At 44.8% G+C, this 18603-nt stretch overlaps 1 protein-coding gene across 1 annotated transcript in view; it reads left to right on the top strand.

The window, feature by feature from the left end:
- The window catches only part of LOC124270499 (nucleoprotein TPR-like), a 45943-nt gene that overhangs the window by 11298 nt on the left and 16042 nt on the right, over positions 1-18603 (top strand). Inside the window, 19 exon segments of the mRNA XM_046705518.1 lie at positions 411-545; positions 673-747; positions 1530-1607; positions 1973-2083; positions 2722-2852; positions 3317-3464; positions 9578-9715; positions 11224-11408; positions 11686-11748; positions 12166-12207; positions 12552-12593; positions 13269-13347; positions 13688-13765; positions 13767-13958; positions 15809-16007; positions 16920-17086; positions 17348-17442; positions 17632-17858; positions 18045-18164. Of these exon segments, the coding sequence (XP_046561474.1) occupies positions 411-545; positions 673-747; positions 1530-1607; positions 1973-2083; positions 2722-2852; positions 3317-3464; positions 9578-9715; positions 11224-11408; positions 11686-11748; positions 12166-12207; positions 12552-12593; positions 13269-13347; positions 13688-13765; positions 13767-13958; positions 15809-16007; positions 16920-17086; positions 17348-17442; positions 17632-17858; positions 18045-18164 (2305 nt within the window).

Here is an 18603-nt window from a genome sequence, read left to right as displayed (position 1 = left end):
CTTACCTCAGTTGCTTCTAAATTTGACAGCTCCTTATGTGACTAACTCAAAACAAATATTGACTTTATCTTTTATGGGATGATGAATCTTAGACATAACGATAACTGATCTACGGGAAGTTTTCAGATTGGGATCTGTATCATTGTCACTAATTGATGCTAGTCATTTGATTGGTTGTATTGGATTTCCCTTTCCTATCATACGATACTAGTAACATTCTTAGACATTCATGCTATAAACCATTTGCTTGACCTGTCCAAGGATTAGCCCATTACAGTCAGAAGTGACAAAGCATTAAATGTATGCCGATTGCAAGCAACATTGAATATGAATAACACACATTGATATTACTTTCTGATTGACGGACACATTCTGTTGTGGTCATCTAAGAGCTGGTCGTATGATTGCAGAATGCTGACCTGAGGAAACAGTTGGCGAATCTCCAGAATGAGATGGAGGAGGCAGTGCAGAGACGTGAAACCGCCATCTCCAACGAGGAGGCTGCCAAGCGGGACTACAAGCAACAGGCCGACATTGCCATGGATGTAAGACTCCTGTACCTATATCACTACAGTAATGGGGACCGCCCTTCTAGTCATTGTTTCATCGAACAAATGTAGCATGTAGGGTCAACCTCGGTAGGTCAGCTGACATCTTGTGCTTGTCTTCCAGTCACAGACCAAGTATGAGAGGGAGCTGATCCTCCATGCTGCTGATGTAGAGGCCCTGACAACCTACAAGAAACAGGTAAGGACCCTACAGCTGTACTACAATGTTACACATCCCCACTGAACTTGCTCCATACGACAGTCTTATCACTACAATGTTACACATCAACACTCAACTTGCTCCATACGACAGTCTTATCACTACAATGTTACACATCCACACTCAACTTGCTCCATACTCCAGTCTTATCACTACAATGTTACACATCCACACTCAACTTGCTCCATACTCCAGTCTTATCACTGCAATGTTACACATCCACACTCAACTTGCTCCATACTCCAGTCTTATCACTACAATGTTACACATCCACACTCAACTTGCTCCATACTCCAGTCTTATCACTGCAATGTTACACATCCACACTCAACTTGCTCCATACTCCAGTCTTATCACTACAATGTTACACATCCACACTCAACTTGCTCCATACTCCAGTCTTATCACTACAGTGTTACACATCAACACTCAACTTGCTCCATACTCCAGTCTTATCACTACAATGTTACACATCCACACTCAACTTGCTCCATACTCCAGTCTTATCACTACAATGTTACACATCAACACTCAACTTGCTCCATACGACAGTCTTATCACTACAATGTTACACATCCACACTCAACTTGCTCCATACTCCAGTCTTATCACTACAATGTTACACATCCACACTCAACTTGCTCCATACTCCAGTCTTATCACTACAATGTTACACATCCACACTCAACTTGCTCCATACTCCAGTGTTACTGCCACAACTAGTCCAGTCTCTATAATGTCAATCCTTTGTTCCCATTCAGGTGGAGGATTTCAACAATACGCTGTCAGTCTCACAAGAAGCTGCTAAGAAGGCTGAGCAGACTCTTAAGGAATCCCAGGTAGAGTTCCTTCTTTTATCATAATTCAGTCCCTTCATGCCTGTATCAACCTGTTTTGCAAGTGTTCATGTTACTTAGATAACTGTGTTTACATAAATATTTATCAGATTTAGAGGTGATTGTCTTTCTGTCCTATGATGTAGTTACATACAACCTTTGTCGTCGTCATTGTTTCCTTCCAAGCTATATAGAACTCTAAGCTAATAAGAAGCTACCTGGTAACAGAGTTTTGCGGACTGAAGACAGAGTATAATCCCAAATCTTATAAAAATGTTTGACTGCTGCCTTGTCTTAGTTTACGTTGTTGTGCGTGTACATTGTACCATCTGGCTGTGCTTGTTGAATGTAATGATGTGCTGTTGCAGACGTCATGGATGGAGCAGGAGCGAATCTTGAGGGAGGAGGCCAAGCTGCTGGAGACGAGGGTGCAGGAACTGACCCAGCAGAATGCTGTGCTGCACGAACAGATGCAGAAGGTAGGACACATCCACAGATTCAACTGGCCAAAAAGACCAGTAGCTGTTATCCATATGGATTAGGGCTAGTATAAGAACCCAGAAATGACTTGTCAGAAGAGGCAACGTTGTGGACTGAGTTGTTGTCTGACTTCTTTACTCGGTTGATTGCAAGGATCACTACTCATGGTGGCAATTACAGAATAGTCAGGTCCAGATTCACTTACTTACAGACATATAGCAGGAATAGAGCTTGGAGAGGTATTGAACACAATACTTTCCTGTCCCAGCAGTTTTATGTGCCAGAATTATGTCCCTTATGTGTGCAGGGATTCACATATTTCTTGATTCAGATCCCAGGTTTGTGCTAATGATGGCCATTCTGTTTCCACTTATATCTGACACTGATGTAACTGAAATAATGTTCCAAAAGATGATCAACCCACCTGACTTCTTCCTTCACATTACTCCAATGCTGTTTGAGGATTTAGCTATGCAAACAGCGTGGATGCCGAGACCTGCAAGACTGATTTTGCTGTTGAAGTGTGTTTGTTTATCATGCTGTAAACAAAACACATATGTTGTATTTAAACTAGAATATTTGTCCATGCCATGATGAGTATGTAAAGCTCTATACAGTCATGTGTCTCTTGCTTCAGCTGAGCGGCCAGGTGACAACAATACAGAAGAAGGCCTCAGTGGGCATGGCCGGGAAATCAGGGGGCGTGGCAGGCAAGGCTGTGGGCGAGGACTTGGCCAAGTCCTCCGATCAGTTGCTTGAAGTCGTCAGGTTCAGTATGATTTAAGGATGTTACTTGTTTTATATATTGATGCTCAGTAGATTGTACTTTATGCAGTTTGATAAGTGTTTTGTGTGTCTCCAAACTGTATGAGCATCTTTGATCCCCAAGTTGTACCACATCAAAATGTGTTTTTTTCAGTTGATTTGCATGAAATGGGTAACTTTCAGACAAGTACATTAAACAGTTGACTTAAACAATAATCAGACACCCACTCTGCTACCAGGTTGTTTCTCAGTCAGTTAGCGGTCTACCACCATCCACCCGAAGTCTCCTGTGCCTGTGACAGTCACCACCAGTTACACTCTAGTACCTTGTGTGAAGTTGTTGTGGTACTTTCCCCCTCGATTATACCAGTGTACCCACCCATCTGACGTCTCCTCACACTATGGCTGTTATCGGCCTAACAGTCAGGCTATATTACCAAGAGTTTTTACTGTTGTTGTACATGCAGATTCTTGCGGAGAGACAAGGAGATCGCAGAGACAAAGCTGGAGGTGGCACAGGCTGAAACAACTCGGGTTAATCAGAGGTTTTCCCACCTGGAGAAACAGCTGGATTATGCCAACAAGACTCTCACTGAGGAGAGGAGTCGATCTCAGGTGGGAAAGATTTATGATTCCTTTTCAGAATAAGATCTCTTTTTTTTCATGTGAGTGGTTGTTAATGCATACACATGTATGTCTGTTTTCATGATGTCCTATTGTTGTGTTTATTCAAATGTACATGGTGTCCTGCTGTATAGATGTCTGTACATGGTGTCCAGCTGTGTAGATGTCTGTACATGGTGTCCTGCTGTATAGATGTCTGTACATGGTGTCCAGCTGTGTAGATGTCTGTACATGGTGTCCTGCTGTATAGATGTCTGTACATGGTGTCCTGCTGTATAGATGTCTGTACATGGTGTCCTGCTGTATAGATGTCTGTACATGGTGTCCTGTTGTGTAGATGTCTGTACATGGTGTCCTGCTGTGTAGATGTCTGTACATGGTGTCCTGCTGTATAGATGTCTGTACATGGTGTCCAGCTGTATAGATGTCTGTACATGGTGTCCTGCTGTGTAGATGTCTGTACATGGTGTCCTGCTGTATAGATGTCTGTACATGGTGTCCTGCTGTATAGATGTCTGTACATGGTGTCCTGCTGTATAGATGTCTGTACATGGTGTCCTGCTGTGTAGATGTCTGTACATGGTGTCCTGCTGTATAGATGTCTGTACATGGTGTCCTGCTGTATAGATGTCTGTACATGGTGTCCTGCTGTATAGATGTCTGTACATGGTGTCCTGCTGTATAGATGTCTGTACATGGTGTCCTGCTGTATAGATGTCTGTACATGGTGTCCTGCTGTATAGGTGTCTGTACATGGTGTCCTGCTGTATAGATGTCTGTACATGGTGTCCTGCTGTATAGATGTCTGTACATGGTGTCCTGTTGTGTAGATGTCTGTACATGGTGTCCAGCTGTATAGATGTCTGTACATGGTGTCCTGTTGTGTAGATGTCTGTACATGGTGTCCAGCTGTATAGATGTCTGTACATGGTGTCCTGCTGTATAGATGTCTGTACATGGTGTCCTGCTGTATAGATGTCTGTACATGGTGTCCTGCTGTATAGATGTCTGTACATGGTGTCCAGCTGTATAGATGTCTGTACATGGTGTCCAGCTGTGTAGATGTCTGTACATGGTGTCCAGCTGTGTAGATGTCTGTACATGGTGTCCTGCTGTATAGATGTCTGTACATGGTGTCCTGCTGTATAGATGTCTGTACATGGTGTCCTGCTGTATAGATGTCTGTACATGGTGTCCTGTTGTATAGATGTCTGTACATGGTGTCCTGCTGTATAGATGTCTGTACATGGTGTCCTGCTGTATAGATGTCTGTACATGGTGTCCCTGTGTATAGATGTCTGTACATGGTGTCCTGCTGTATAGATGTCTGTACATGGTGTCCTGCTGTATAGATGTCTGTACATGGTGTCCTGTTGTGTAGGTGTCTGTACATGGTGTCCAGCTGTGTAGATGTCTGTACATGGTGTCCTGCTGTATAGATGTCTGTACATGGTGTCCTGCTGTATAGATGTCTGTACAATACATGGTGTCCTGTTGTGTAGGTGTCTGTACATGGTGTCCTGCTGTATAGATGTCTGTACATGGTGTCCTGCTGTATAGATGTCTGTACATGGTGTCCTGCTGTATAGATGTCTGTACATGGTGTCCTGTTGTATAGATGTCTGTACATGGTGTCCAGCTGTATAGATGTCTGTACATGGTGTCCTGTTGTGTAGATGTCTGTACATGGTGTCCTGCTGTATAGATGTCTGTACATGGTGTCCTGCTGTATAGATGTCTGTACATGGTGTCCTGCTGTATAGATGTCTGTACATGGTGTCCAGCTGTATAGATGTCTGTACATGGTGTCCAGCTGTGTAGATGTCTGTACATGGTGTCCAGCTGTGTAGATGTCTGTACATGGTGTCCTGCTGTATAGATGTCTGTACATGGTGTCCTGCTGTATAGATGTCTGTACAATACATGGTGTCCTGTTGTGTAGGTGTCTGTACATGGTGTCCTGCTGTATAGATGTCTGTACATGGTGTCCTGCTGTATAGATGTCTGTACATGGTGTCCTGCTGTATAGATGTCTGTACATGGTGTCCTGTTGTATAGATGTCTGTACATGGTGTCCTGTTGTATAGATGTCTGTACATGGTGTCCTGTTGTGTAGATGTCTGTACATGGTGTCCTGCTGTATAGATGTCTGTACATGGTGTCCTGCTGTATAGATGTCTGTACATGGTGTCCTGCTGTATAGATGTCTGTACATGGTGTCTGTATAGATGTCTGTACATGGTGTCCAGCTGTGTAGATGTCTGTACATGGTGTCCAGCTGTGTAGATGTCTGTACATGGTGTCCTGCTGTATAGATGTCTGTACATGGTGTCCTGCTGTATAGATGTCTGTACATGGTGTCCAGCTGTGTAGATGTCTGTACATGGTGTCCTGCTGTATAGATGTCTGTACAATACATGGTGTCCTGCTGTATAGATGTCTGTACATGGTGTCCAGCTGTGTAGATGTCTGTACATGGTGTCCTGCTGTGTAGATGTCTGTACATGGTGTCCTGCTGTATAGATGTCTGTACATGGTGTCCTGCTGTATAGATGTCTGTACATGGTGTCCTGCTGTGTAGATGTCTGTACATGGTGTCCTGCTGTATAGATGTCTGTACATGGTGTCCTGCTGTATAGATGTCTGTACATGGTGTCCTGCTGTATAGATGTCTGTACATGGTGTCCTGCTGTGTAGATGTCTGTACATGGTGTCCTGCTGTGTAGATGTCTGTACATGGTGTCCTGCTGTGTAGATGGTGTCTGTACATGGTGTCCTGCTGTGTAGATGTCTGTACATGGTGTCCTGCTGTGTAGATGTCTGTACATGGTGTCCTGCTGTGTAGATGTCTGTACATGGTGTCCTGTTGTGTAGATGTCTGTACATGGTGTCCTGCTGTGTAGATGTCTGTACATGGTGTCCTGCTGTATAGATGTCTGTACATGGTGTCCTGCTGTGTAGATGTCTGTACATGGTGTCCTGTTGTGTAGATGTCTGTACATGGTGTCCTGCTGTATAGATGTCTGTACATGGTGTCCTGCTGTATAGATGTCTGTACATGGTGTCCTGCTGTGTAGATGTCTGTACATGGTGTCCTGCTGTAGATGTCTGTACATGGTGTCCTGCTGTATAGATGTCTGTACATGGTGTCCTGCTGTGTAGATGTCTGTACATGGTGTCCTGCTGTGTAGATGTCTGTACATGGTGTCCAGCTGTGTAGATGTCTGTACATGGTGTCCTGTTGTGCATGTCTGTACATGGTGTCCAGCTGTATAGATGTCTGTACATGGTGTCCTGCTGTATAGATGTCTGTACATGGTGTCCTGCTGTGTAGATGTCTGTACATGGTGTCCTGCTGTGTAGATGTCTGTACATGGTGTCCAGCTGTATAGATGTCTGTACATGGTGTCCTGCTGTGTAGATGTCTGTACATGGTGTCCTGTTGTATAGATGTCTGTACATGGTGTCCTGTTGTGTAGGTGTCTGTACATGGTGTCCTGTTGTGTAGATGTCTGTACATGGTGTCCTGTTGTGTAGGTGTCTGTACATGGTGTCCTGTTGTGTAGGTGTCTGTACATGGTGTCCTGCTGTGTAGATGTCTGTACATGGTGTCCTGTTGTGTAGGTGTCTGCTTGTGTAGATGTACATGGTGTCCTGTTGTGTAGATGTCTGTACATGGTGTCCTGTTGTGTAGGTGTCTGTACATGGTGTCCTGTTGTATAGATGTCTGTACATGGTGTCCTGCTGTATAGATGTCTGTACATGGTGTCCTGCTGTATAGATGTCTGTACATGGTGTCCTGCTGTATAGATGTCTGTACATGGTGTCCAGCTGTGTAGATGTCTGTACATGGTGTCCTGCTGTATAGATGTCTGTACATGGTGTCCTGCTGTATAGATGTCTGTACATGGTGTCCTGTTGTGTAGGTGTCTGTACAATACATGGTGTCCTGCTGTGTAGATGTCTGTACATGGTGTCCTGCTGTATAGATGTCTGTACATGGTGTCCTGCTGTATAGATGTCTGTACATGGTGTCCTGTTGTGTAGATGTCTGTACAATACATGGTGTCCTGCTGTGTAGATGTCTGTACATGGTGTCCTGCTGTATAGATGTCTGTACATGGTGTCCTGTTGTATAGATGTCTGTACATGGTGTCCTGTTGTGTAGGTGTCTGTACATGGTGTCCTGCTGTGTAGATGTCTGTACATGGTGTCCAGCTGTGTAGATGTCTGTACATGGTGTCCTGCTGTATAGATGTCTGTACATGGTGTCCTGTTGTGTAGGTGTCTGTACAATACATGGTGTCCAGCTGTGTAGATGTCTGTACATGGTGTCCAGCTGTATAGATGTCTGTACATGGTGTCCTGCTGTATAGATGTCTGTACATGGTGTCCTGCTGTATAGATGTCTGTACATGGTGTCCTGTTGTGTAGATGTCTGTACATGGTGTCCTGCTGTATAGATGTCTGTACATGGTGTCCTGTTGTGTAGGTGTCTGTACAATACATGGTGTCCTGTTGTGTAGATGTCTGTACATGGTGTCCTGTTGTGTAGATGTCTGTACATGGTGTCCTGTTGTGTAGATGTCTGTACAGGTGTCTGTACATGGTGTCATGGTGTCCTGCTGTGTAGATGTCTGTACATGGTGTCCTGTTAGATGTGTAGATGTCTGTAGATGTCTGTACATGGTGTCCTGTGTAGATGTCTGTACAATATGGTGTCCTGTTGTGTAGATGTCTGTACATGGTGTCCTGTTGTGTAGATGTCTGTACATGGTGTCCTGTTGTGTAGATGTCTGTACATGGTGTCCTGCTGTGTAGATGTCTGTACATAGATGTGTCATGGTGTCCATGCTGTTGTAGATGTCTGTACATGGTGTCCTGTTGTGTAGATGTCTGTACATGGTGTGTTGTGTAGATGTCTGTACATGGTGTCCATGGTGTCCTGCTGTGTAGATGTCTGTACATGGTGTCCTGTTGTGTAGATGTCTGTACATGTAGTGTCCTGTTGTGTAGGTCTGTACATGGTGTCCTGCTGTATAGATGTCTGATGTCTGTACATGGTGTCCTGTTGTGTAGATGTCTGTACATGGTGTCCTGCTGTATAGATGTCTGTACATGGTGTCCTGCTGTGTAGATGTCTGTACAATACATGGTGTCCTGTTGTGTAGGTGTCTGTACATGGTGTCCTGTTGTGTAGATGTCTGTACATGGTGTCCTGTCCTGTTGTGTGTGTCTGTACATGTGTGTCTTGTTGTGTAGGTGTCTGTACATGGTGTCCATGGTGTCCTGTGTAGATGTCTGTACATGGTGTCCTGTTGTGTAGGTGTCTGTACATGGTGTCCTGTTGTGTAGATGTCTGGTGTCTGTACATGGTGTCCTGCTGTATAGGTGTCTGTACATGGTGTCCAGCTGTGTAGATGTCTGTACATGGTGTCCTGCTGTGTAGGTGTCTGTACATGGTGTCCTGTTGTGTAGGTGTCTGTACATGGTGTCCTGTTGTGTAGGTGTGTGTATGTGGTGTCCTGTTGTGTAGGTGTCTGTACATGGTGTCCTGTTGTGTAGGTGTCTGTACAATGTACGTGGTGTCCTGTGTAGATGTCTGTACATGGTGTCCTGCTATGTAGGTGTCTTTACAATGTGCATCATATTCTGCTATGTAGGTGTCTGTACATGGTGTCCTGCTATGTAGGTGTCTTTACAATGTACATCATATTCTGCTATGTAAGTGTCTGTTCAAACATACTTAGTGGTGTGTTGGATAGGTTTCTGTGCAATCTGCATGGTGTCCTGCTATGTAGGTGTCTTTACAATGTACATCATATTCTGCTATGTAGGTGTCTGTACATGGTGTCCTGCTATGTAGGTGTCTTTACAATGTACATCATATTCTGCTATGTAGGTGTCTGTTCAAACATACTTAGTGGTGTGTTGTATAGGTGTCTGTGCAATCTGCATGGTGTCCTGCTTAGGGTGTCATGTTGCATGTTGTTCTAGTGTACAGGGTATATTGTGTTATTATAGGTGTCTTTATACTATCGTACAAGGGGTCATGTTATTGTAGGTGTCTATATACAAGTGTACAGAGTATATTGTCATTGTAGGTGTCTGTCCAAACTGCAGTCCAGCACGCAGACTTGATGCGGAAGGTAGAGAACATGAACGTGTTGACAGACAGCAACAAGCTTCTGAGACAGGAGAGAGACAAGTTGCATCAGCAGGTTACAAGTCTTGAGGCCAAGGTAGGCACATAGTTGTTAAACAAGGTGCATCAAGGCCCCACTCAGGAACACAATCGTGAAACGGGTATTAAGGCCAAGGTAGGCACACAGTTGTTAAACAAGGTGCATCAAGGCCCCACACAGGAATACAATCGTGAAACGGGTATTAAGGCCAAGGTAGGCACATATTTGTTAAACAAGGTGCTTCAAGGCCCCACTCAGGAACACAATCGTGAAACGGGTATTAAGGCCAAGGTAGGCACATATTTGTTAAACAAGGTGCTTCAAGGCCCCACACAGGAAGACAATCGTGAAACGGGTATTAAGGCCAAGGTAGGCACATAGTTGTTAAACAAGGTGCATCAAGGCCCCACTCAGGAACACAATCGTGAAACGGGTATTAAGGCCAAGGTAGGCACATAGTTGTTAAACAAGGTGCATCAAGGCCCCACTCAGGAACACAATCGTGAAACGGGTATTAAGGCCAAGGTAGGCACATAGTTGTTAAACAAGGTGCATCAAGGCCCCACTCAGGAATACAATCGTGAAACGGGTATTAAGGCCAAGGTAGGCACACAGTTGTTAAACAAGGTGCATCAAGGCCCCACTCAGGAACACAATCGTGAAACGGGTATTAAGGCCAAGGTAGGCACACAGTTGTTAAACAAGGTGCATCAAGGCCCCACTCAGGAACACAATCGTGAAACGGGTATTAAGGCCAAGGTAGGCACATAGTTGTTAAACAAGGTGCATCAAGGCCCCACTCAGGAACACAATCATGAAACGGGTATTAAGGCCAAGGTAGGCACATATTTGTTAAACAAGGTGCTTCAAGGCCCCACACAGGAAGACAATCGTGAAACGGGTATTAAGGCCAAGGTAGGCACATAGTTGTTAAACAAGGTGCATCAAGGCCCCACACAGGAATACAATCGTGAAACGGGTATTAAGGCCAAGGTAGGCACATAGTTGTTAAACAAGGTGCATCAAGACCCCACTCAGGAACACAATCGTGAAACGGGTATTAAGGCCAAGGTAGGCACATATTTGTTAAACAAGGTGCTTCAAGGCCCCACACAGGAAGACAATCGTGAAACGGGTATTAAGGCCAAGGTAGGCACATAGTTGTTAAACAAGGTGCATCAAGGCCCCACTCAGGAACACAATCGTGAAACGGGTATTAAGGCCAAGGTAGGCACATATTTGTTAAACAAGGTGCTTCAAGGCCCCACACAGGAAGACAATCGTGAAACGGGTATTAAGGCCAAGGTAGGCACATAGTTGTTAAACAAGGTGCATCAAGGCCCCACACAGGAACACAATGGTGAAACAGGTATTAAGGCCAAGGTAGGCACACTGTCATTGGTTCAAGAGGCTACTAACCTCATGCTTCATTGGTCAAGACTAACAAACGACAGAGTAATATTTGTGTTGATTGTTCGTATTTGATGAATAAGGTACTGTCTCAGTAGAAGCTGATCTGTTACTGGTCTGTGTGGTTTGGTTGCTATGTTGGGGTTGTGTTGCAGACCAAGAAGATGGAGAGTGACATCCAGCCCCTCCAGGCCAGCCTCCGCAGTGTGCAGGCTCAACGGGACACGATCAGTGCCGAGAAGACAGCCATACAGAACGAGGTGGAGCGGTGGAAGGGACGAACCAATCACCTCATCGAACAGGCAAACAAGTCTGACCCAGAGGAACATCGCAGGATTGTGTAAGTGTTTTCAAATCTAGGAATGCTAGAACAGAGATGTAATGAGATTGTTATCATCTTATTCACAAGTTGGATTGATTTGAAAAAAAGTTGCGAACTTAGTAGGCATTGTGGAATGAGTGGTCTAAAGCCCCCCAAACACTCTCTTCGGTTGCCCCCAAGTTTTGTAATGGCGTGTGACTGATGCTCTTCATGCATATGGGTGCAGGTGCATGCATGCATGCATCTCGGTATGTGTATCTGGGACTAATGCACTACTCACGTGTGACTGTTTTAGGCAGGAGAGGGACAATCTGAAGCGACAGCTATCCCTGGTGAATGAGGAAAGACACAAACACAGGTTGGATATTCCTTAACACTTGATGGCTTTTAATCTGAGATTCTAGAATACAGTTATCAGTGACATACTTAACCTAGTGGGTTTGCCAGTTGGCCTGACAAGCCTCCATATGGCTGGCATGGAGGGGTATTGCTGACAAGCCTTCATAAGCTTTCATATGTCACTTGAACAGACGTGATGTGTCTGACGAGCCATGTTTTTGCCGAGTAGTATCAACCCCAACACACTGTACCCCTTCTAAGTAGGGTGCAATCAGGTGAGATGATTTTACTGTTCTCAGGAACGTAACACAAAATGTTTCCACTGTATCTTGGGTTTAGGTAAAGAGAAGCAAATGGTATGAGTTTCAAGATAAGTATACAATACTATTTTTACTCTCAAACATACATTGTTTTACAGCATTGTTTTCTCTTTCAGGGCTGAGTTGTCCAGATTGAATGCCAACTTGTCAACTAGTCAGTAAGTGCCTTAGACGTAACTTGCTTTCATAACAATGCTACAATTTATCTACAGCAGCCCTTGCTTATGGTGATATGCGACCGATGAGACCAGGTGGTCCGTCTAGCTGACTTGGTGGAGGCATGTCATGATGTCACCATTACATGGATTGATGCTCAAGATGTCTATCACTTACAGCCTGTTTCAACTTCACTTTGTTGCGAATAGCTGCAACATTGCTGATGCGGTGTTAAGCAATATTTACTCACTCACTCACTGCTATCATATAATTTCAAACTTGTTTTGCATGTTTTGGAATATTACCTGGCATTGCAGTAGCTTCACTGTGTATTTCTGTCTTGCAGGACTGAGGCAAACAGTGCCAAAACACAGATGACACAGCTGAAGTAAGAAATTGATTCGTTATCTTTATGATCTTGAAATGATAATTAGTTTAAGTGGCGTTTTATAAGTTGGGAAGTACAATATTGACATTCATGCTTGACAACAGTACAAGAATCGTATTGAAACATCACAATCACGAAATAATTTGTTGTTATCCATAAAGTTTGTTCAATATATTTCCAATTTATAAATGATTGAAGTGAATTACACATGTTCTTTCACTTGCTCTGTGACATCCTTTGGGCCTAGTGTCCATAGGTAGTGTGTTGTACATTATATTGAACTGCTTTCATTTCTTATGTTGATGGAGTACCGCCTCCGTGGTGTAGTGGTTAGAGCGTCCGCCCGGAGAGCGGAAGGTCGCGGGTTCGATCCCCAACCGCGTCATACCAAAAGACGGTAAAATATGGTACTTGTTGGTCCCTGGCGCTCGGCATTAATGGGTACAACAAGGACTGGTCGGCTCGGAGTCAGTATAATGTGTCTGAGTGGGGTATTCATGCTTCACTGCAGCATGGTATCTCAGTGGGCTAGCACTATAAAACCAGCTTAAGTCTGGGCTAGTACCAGCAGCCGCACATACACACACACACGCATGCACGTCGTCATATGAGCGAAATATATCCAATTTCACCTCACCTCACCTCTTATGTTGATGGGAGTGATCTTTCTTCCAGTGCACAGATTGTTACCTTGAAGAAACAGAACGAAGAAAAGCTGCAGGATGCTGAAGAGAAAATGAAGACAATCAACCAGGTGAGTGGGGATAATTATCCAGGTGGAGAGAGAGATGATCGAGACAATCAACCAGGTGAGTGGGGATAATTATCCAGGTGTTGGGAGAGATGATCGCGACAATCAGCCAGGTGAGTGGGGATAGTTGTCAAGATGTGGGGAGTAGAACATGTGGAGGCAAATCAACAAGCTGGTTGGTTCTAACTTGATATGTTTCTAATGATTTGCAAACAGCAATGTCCTACATGTTCTATGCTACTCAAAATTTAAGGAAAAGCTTAACTGGCTGACACCATTCTGAAGAAAATATTTTTGCATTGGAAGTAATACCATAATAGTAATGACAAATATTTGCCTTCAGCTGAAGAAGATCGGTCGTAAATATAAGGAGCAGGCTGAGAATGTTGGCAAGGAACTGGAACAGGCACAGAAGGATCTGACTGAGCTCCCGAGCCAAGTCAGCCAACCAGGAAGCAGCCCAGCCCAATATTGCTGCCATAGAACAGGCGTCTGCAGAGCTGCGACAGAAGCTGGCCAACATGGAGAAGGAAAGGGACGAGCTGAAGGTGCAGATGCAGCAACGGGACACACAAGTCGGTGAAGTGAAGGAGCAGCTGCAGAAACAAACACAGGTACATCATCTGCTTAGCCAAACTGCATTTCATTCATTCTTTTTTAGAAGTCATCCTTGGGGTACATATAAGCATTAAAATGTCCATTTTAAAACCTACAACAGTTGTAACTATATTTTAATAAAAATATTTACAAAACAAAAAACATGTTTTTTGTACAGGGCCCCTCAGGGCCCCCTACAGGTAAGAGCAGGTAACTCTAGCCGTCAACTTTGCTCCTCACTTTTCATGCTGTCGTTCATTGCGAAAGACGTGTGTGTTCATCGAAGTTTTGTTACTTCTACCTACAGAAATGAGTGGTAAAGAGTCAACTGCTGTATGTATGGTTCCTTTTCTTTCGCACGAGCGCTAGATGGAATTTATAGATTGATTTTTTCAAGTGGTGTAAGCGGGCCAAGACAGTGGGAAAAAACCCTTCTTCCCCTATCCCCCTCTACATCTGCACAATCCAATTCTGCATCTGCACCTTTAACGTTAACAGATTTGTCCTCCATATTGCAGCAGCAGATGACTTCTGTTCGCTCACTTATCTCAGACGTGATGTCGAGTCTCCGGCAGGAGATCGGTATCCGTTCAGGGGTTAGTGGCGGTCTGGGGTCGTCTGCCGGAGGCACCCCTACCTCGGGCTTAGGCTCTGGGATGGGTTTTGCCTCCAGGGGTGTGCCTAATCCGAGCTTCGGCTCCGGTGACGGCCTATCTGCCGGCGCAGTTGTGTCTAACCCGAGCCTCGGCTCCGGTACAGTCCAGCTCACTGGTGCCGGTCCTTCGAGTCTTATACCGTTGGCAACCGGCACCCAAGCTGTGGGTACTTGAGCGCCGTTGCTGCCGGTTACATTGGTGCCTTCCAGTTTTCCGGGGAATCCTGTTTTGGCAGGCACTTCCCTGGGCCCTCTGCGACTAGGTTCGGCCTCGGGGAGGCCTTTGCTCCGTGTCAGGTCGCTGAGACCCATTTGCGCATTTTGCCTTTGCGCGTTAGCGAGGTAATCAATCCTCTCATCGGGAAGCCGGTCAACCGTCGCTACTTGATGGGAGAGGAGGCTTTGTTCGGAAAACCGTGGTATGGGGCGGTGGGGTAGCCTAGTGGTTAAAGTGTTCGCTCGTCATGCCGAAGACCTGGGTTCGATTCCCCACATGGGTACAATGTGTGAAGCCCATTTCTGGTGTCCCCCGCCGTGATATAGCTGGAATATGGTTAAAAGCGGCATAAAACTGAACTCACTCACTCACCTCCTTGTGGTACAGCCACCCGCTTCCCCTCATTCTGTCTGATCCGTTCAGCATGAAAAGTGAGGAGCGAGATTGACGGCTAGAGTTACCTGCTCTTGCCTGTAGGGGGGCCCTGAAGGGCCCTGTAGGGGTGGTCTCACAACACAAAAACATGTTTTTTTGTTTTGTAAATATTTTTATTAAAATATAGTTACAACTGTCGTAGGTTTTAAAATGGACATTTTAATGCTTATATGTACCCCAAGGAGGACTTGGAATTCAAAGAATTCATAACCTCTACAGGTTTGTATAAGGTTTGTTATCATATCTGTAATCCTTTAGAAATGGCGAAATTAATAAAATCATTTATCTTCTAGGGCATGTTTAGCTTCAGGATTTACATTATGTGGACAGTATTGTTGACATTCCAATCTTGTGAAGTAAAGTCAAGAGTGATGTCACACTTGTAATACGGTCATGGCTGAACAGCACTGACGACATTTGATCAGAATGAAGGGATCTTATGAAACAACATTTTATGGAGTTAAATCAGTGTGTTGTGTAGAAACTGTCATCAAGCCAGTGATTGTAAGCTTTACTGTCTGATATCGCTGTCTGAAAGACTTGAATGTCCCTCCCTCCAGGAACACAGCCAGCTTCAAGAGGCCTGCAACAAGCTGAAGGAGGAGAACTCAGAGTACGAGAAGAAGCAGACGCACTCACGAAGCGTGCTCCAGACCGCCAAGAACAAACTGACCAATCAGAGAGAGCAGGTGGAAAGACTGACGAGTGAGACTGCTGAGCTGAAAAAGAGGCTATCCACAGTGGAGACAAGTAATAAAGGTAGTGACTGCTGGAAGGGGATACTGATAGATGATATTTACTCTCAGTTCCAACTGAGACATTATGAGGTCATCATACACTTGTCTCGCTGCTAAGGAAGGCAGGGTTTCTAATTTTGGGTCGTACAAGGTCATGTATAAAATGTACAGGTTGTAAATCAGCCAAAGTTTATGAAGTTAAGATGGACTCGGTGACGATGTTAGGCAGCTTCAACCCAGATAGTTTGAAGGGCTTTGGTCCTGCTCTACACATGATACATGCGGTGTCTCATTAGGCAAGTGACTCTGTTCAAAATATGCCTCTTTTCCCCCCTTCAGTGAATGAGTACCTTGGGAGGATGTGATGGTAATGTGACTATTTTCATTCTAAAGCCTCTGAGGCAGCTTCAGTTGTATGGTTCTCAGGGAGCTGAGAATGAGTGCACACCGATCCATTGACTGGGGTAGAAATGTTTGTACCACCATGAGCATTCAGTTGGTGAATGGAATCAATCCCCTTATAAATGGGGGGCGGTGGGGTAGCCTAGTGGTTAAAGCGTTGGCTCGTCACGCCGAAGACCCGGGTTCGAGTCCCCACATGGGCACAATGTTTGAAGCCCATTTCTGGTGTCCCCCGCCGTGATATTGCTGGAATATTGCTAAAAGCGGCGTAACACTAAACTCAGTCAGCCTTATAAATGAACTTCTTATGTTAATATTGAAATAAGAGTACAAGTCTGATTTGCGTCATCACTATACATGTTAATCTAGGCAGTAGTTTGTCATGAATTAACCCGGGCCTTAGTTAGCTGGCGTCACTGAAGTGACTTACCATATCTATTCATGCAAATTTTCACAAGGGTTGACAAAAGTGGTTAAAAATGTAAGGATCTGAGAATCAAATTCAGAGCTGAAGTACTGTCTTTATCCACAGAAGAACAGGACCTGCGTCAGGGTATGCTGAAGTCTCAGTTCGAGGGCCGCATCAGCCGGCTGGAGAAGGAGCTGCAGGATGCCCGGGGGGGACAGGGGCCGGGCCTGGCCGACCTGCAGCAGCAGCTGGACCGAGTCCAGCGGGAGAACACAGAACTCCAGGCCAAGGTGAGAGATAACCTCTCAGTATATGAATAGGATTCAGATTGTTTCTGAATGGAATATCGTGGAGTTGGTATACACGATCTGTTGGCAGGTCTTGATCACATGACACAGTTCGTGATAAAACCTGTTTACATAGTACCACATGGGTAATAAACTGCTGTACACTACAGGCTAAGGCGAGACTTGTTCCACTTATATTCTATCAATAAAACAAGAATCAAGATATCCCATTTACAAATGTTTTTCACTTATTTTATTGTACAGATCGCTGCTCTGCAGAAACAGCTTGAGTCCCAGCAAAAACACATCAGCCAGCCTGCCTCCATCGTCACACGACCTGCCGCTACCACCCCACCCAGGTGAGTAGCAACACCATTCCAACGACAGTCGACACACAGTTATCTCATCGGTTACTGTTCCCCAGTTTGGAAGAACAAACATTGCATTTTCCAGTGAAAGTTTTCTTTGTTGAAAAGCAGTTGTACCAACTATTATGATACTGATGTGTGTGCTTCGTGTTCTCATCACATGATCTCCTCTCTGTCCAGCACATCCACGTCTGACCAGGCTCCCAAGATGGCCAACATCAAGCCGATGGCTACAGGCACTACCAGTGTGGGTCAGGCCACACCCATCCCTCACAGCTCAGCTGCAGCGAAAGCCACAGCTAGCATCCGACCTATGGCCATCGCAGCAACGTCTGTGGCCTCTACATCCACTGCAACACCTACTGCTACAGTCATGCCCACAACACTCACATCACAGGATGTGGATGGTGAGTAGCAATGTTCGAATCTCAGTGATCAGGATTTTCACCAAAATCAAAATATTTCATTTGTTGTTATGAAAGTTTGTTTCAAATATGCTTGATGAGACAAAGTTTATGATCACATCATTGTCTTCAGAACAAGGACAATAATATTGAGACTGAGATCAAGTTCATGACATCCTATCCTTGCAGATGACCTTCCGTCTACATCTTCCTCCGGACCAGCAGTCACGCCCATCCCGTCTGTCAGTGTCCCAGGACGACCCCAGCAGGTCCAGATAGTTGCACCACAGATCGAGCAGACCCAGCCTGGTGAGGACATGCATGCAGATTGATGGCCACAGTGTGGGGCCCATTTCCATTGAAGGACTAGATTTTGTTTGTTGCAAGGAGTCACGTTAAGACATGTCTCTCTGTGATTACGGTAATCTCTTACTGCAAGATTGACCCCTGTAAAGATCATAGTAGACATTGGTCTTCAGAAACCCATGCTTGTCATTAGATTTATTACTATCATGATTGGGTGCCTAAGTTCAGTGATTAGATTCATACATGTCATTATATTGCTGTGCATAGTTTGATGCTCACATCAGGGCTACAAGGTTTGGTTTTTATGACATGGCTTGGCCTTGTCTGTCTGTCTCGACAGTAGATGATGAACAATATCAGTCTGACTTATGGACTGATGATGTTTCTGTTTGATTAAGATGATGTGATGCTCATGTATTTTTCTGAACTATTTGCTCAGTTC

The sequence above is a fragment of the Haliotis rubra genome, unplaced genomic scaffold, assembly GCF_003918875.1.
Source record: "Haliotis rubra isolate DU_JTF1 unplaced genomic scaffold, ASM391887v1 Scf102, whole genome shotgun sequence".
Lineage (NCBI taxonomy): Eukaryota > Metazoa > Mollusca > Gastropoda > Lepetellida > Haliotidae > Haliotis > Haliotis rubra.
This window is presented reverse-complemented; position numbering and strand designations above follow the sequence as displayed.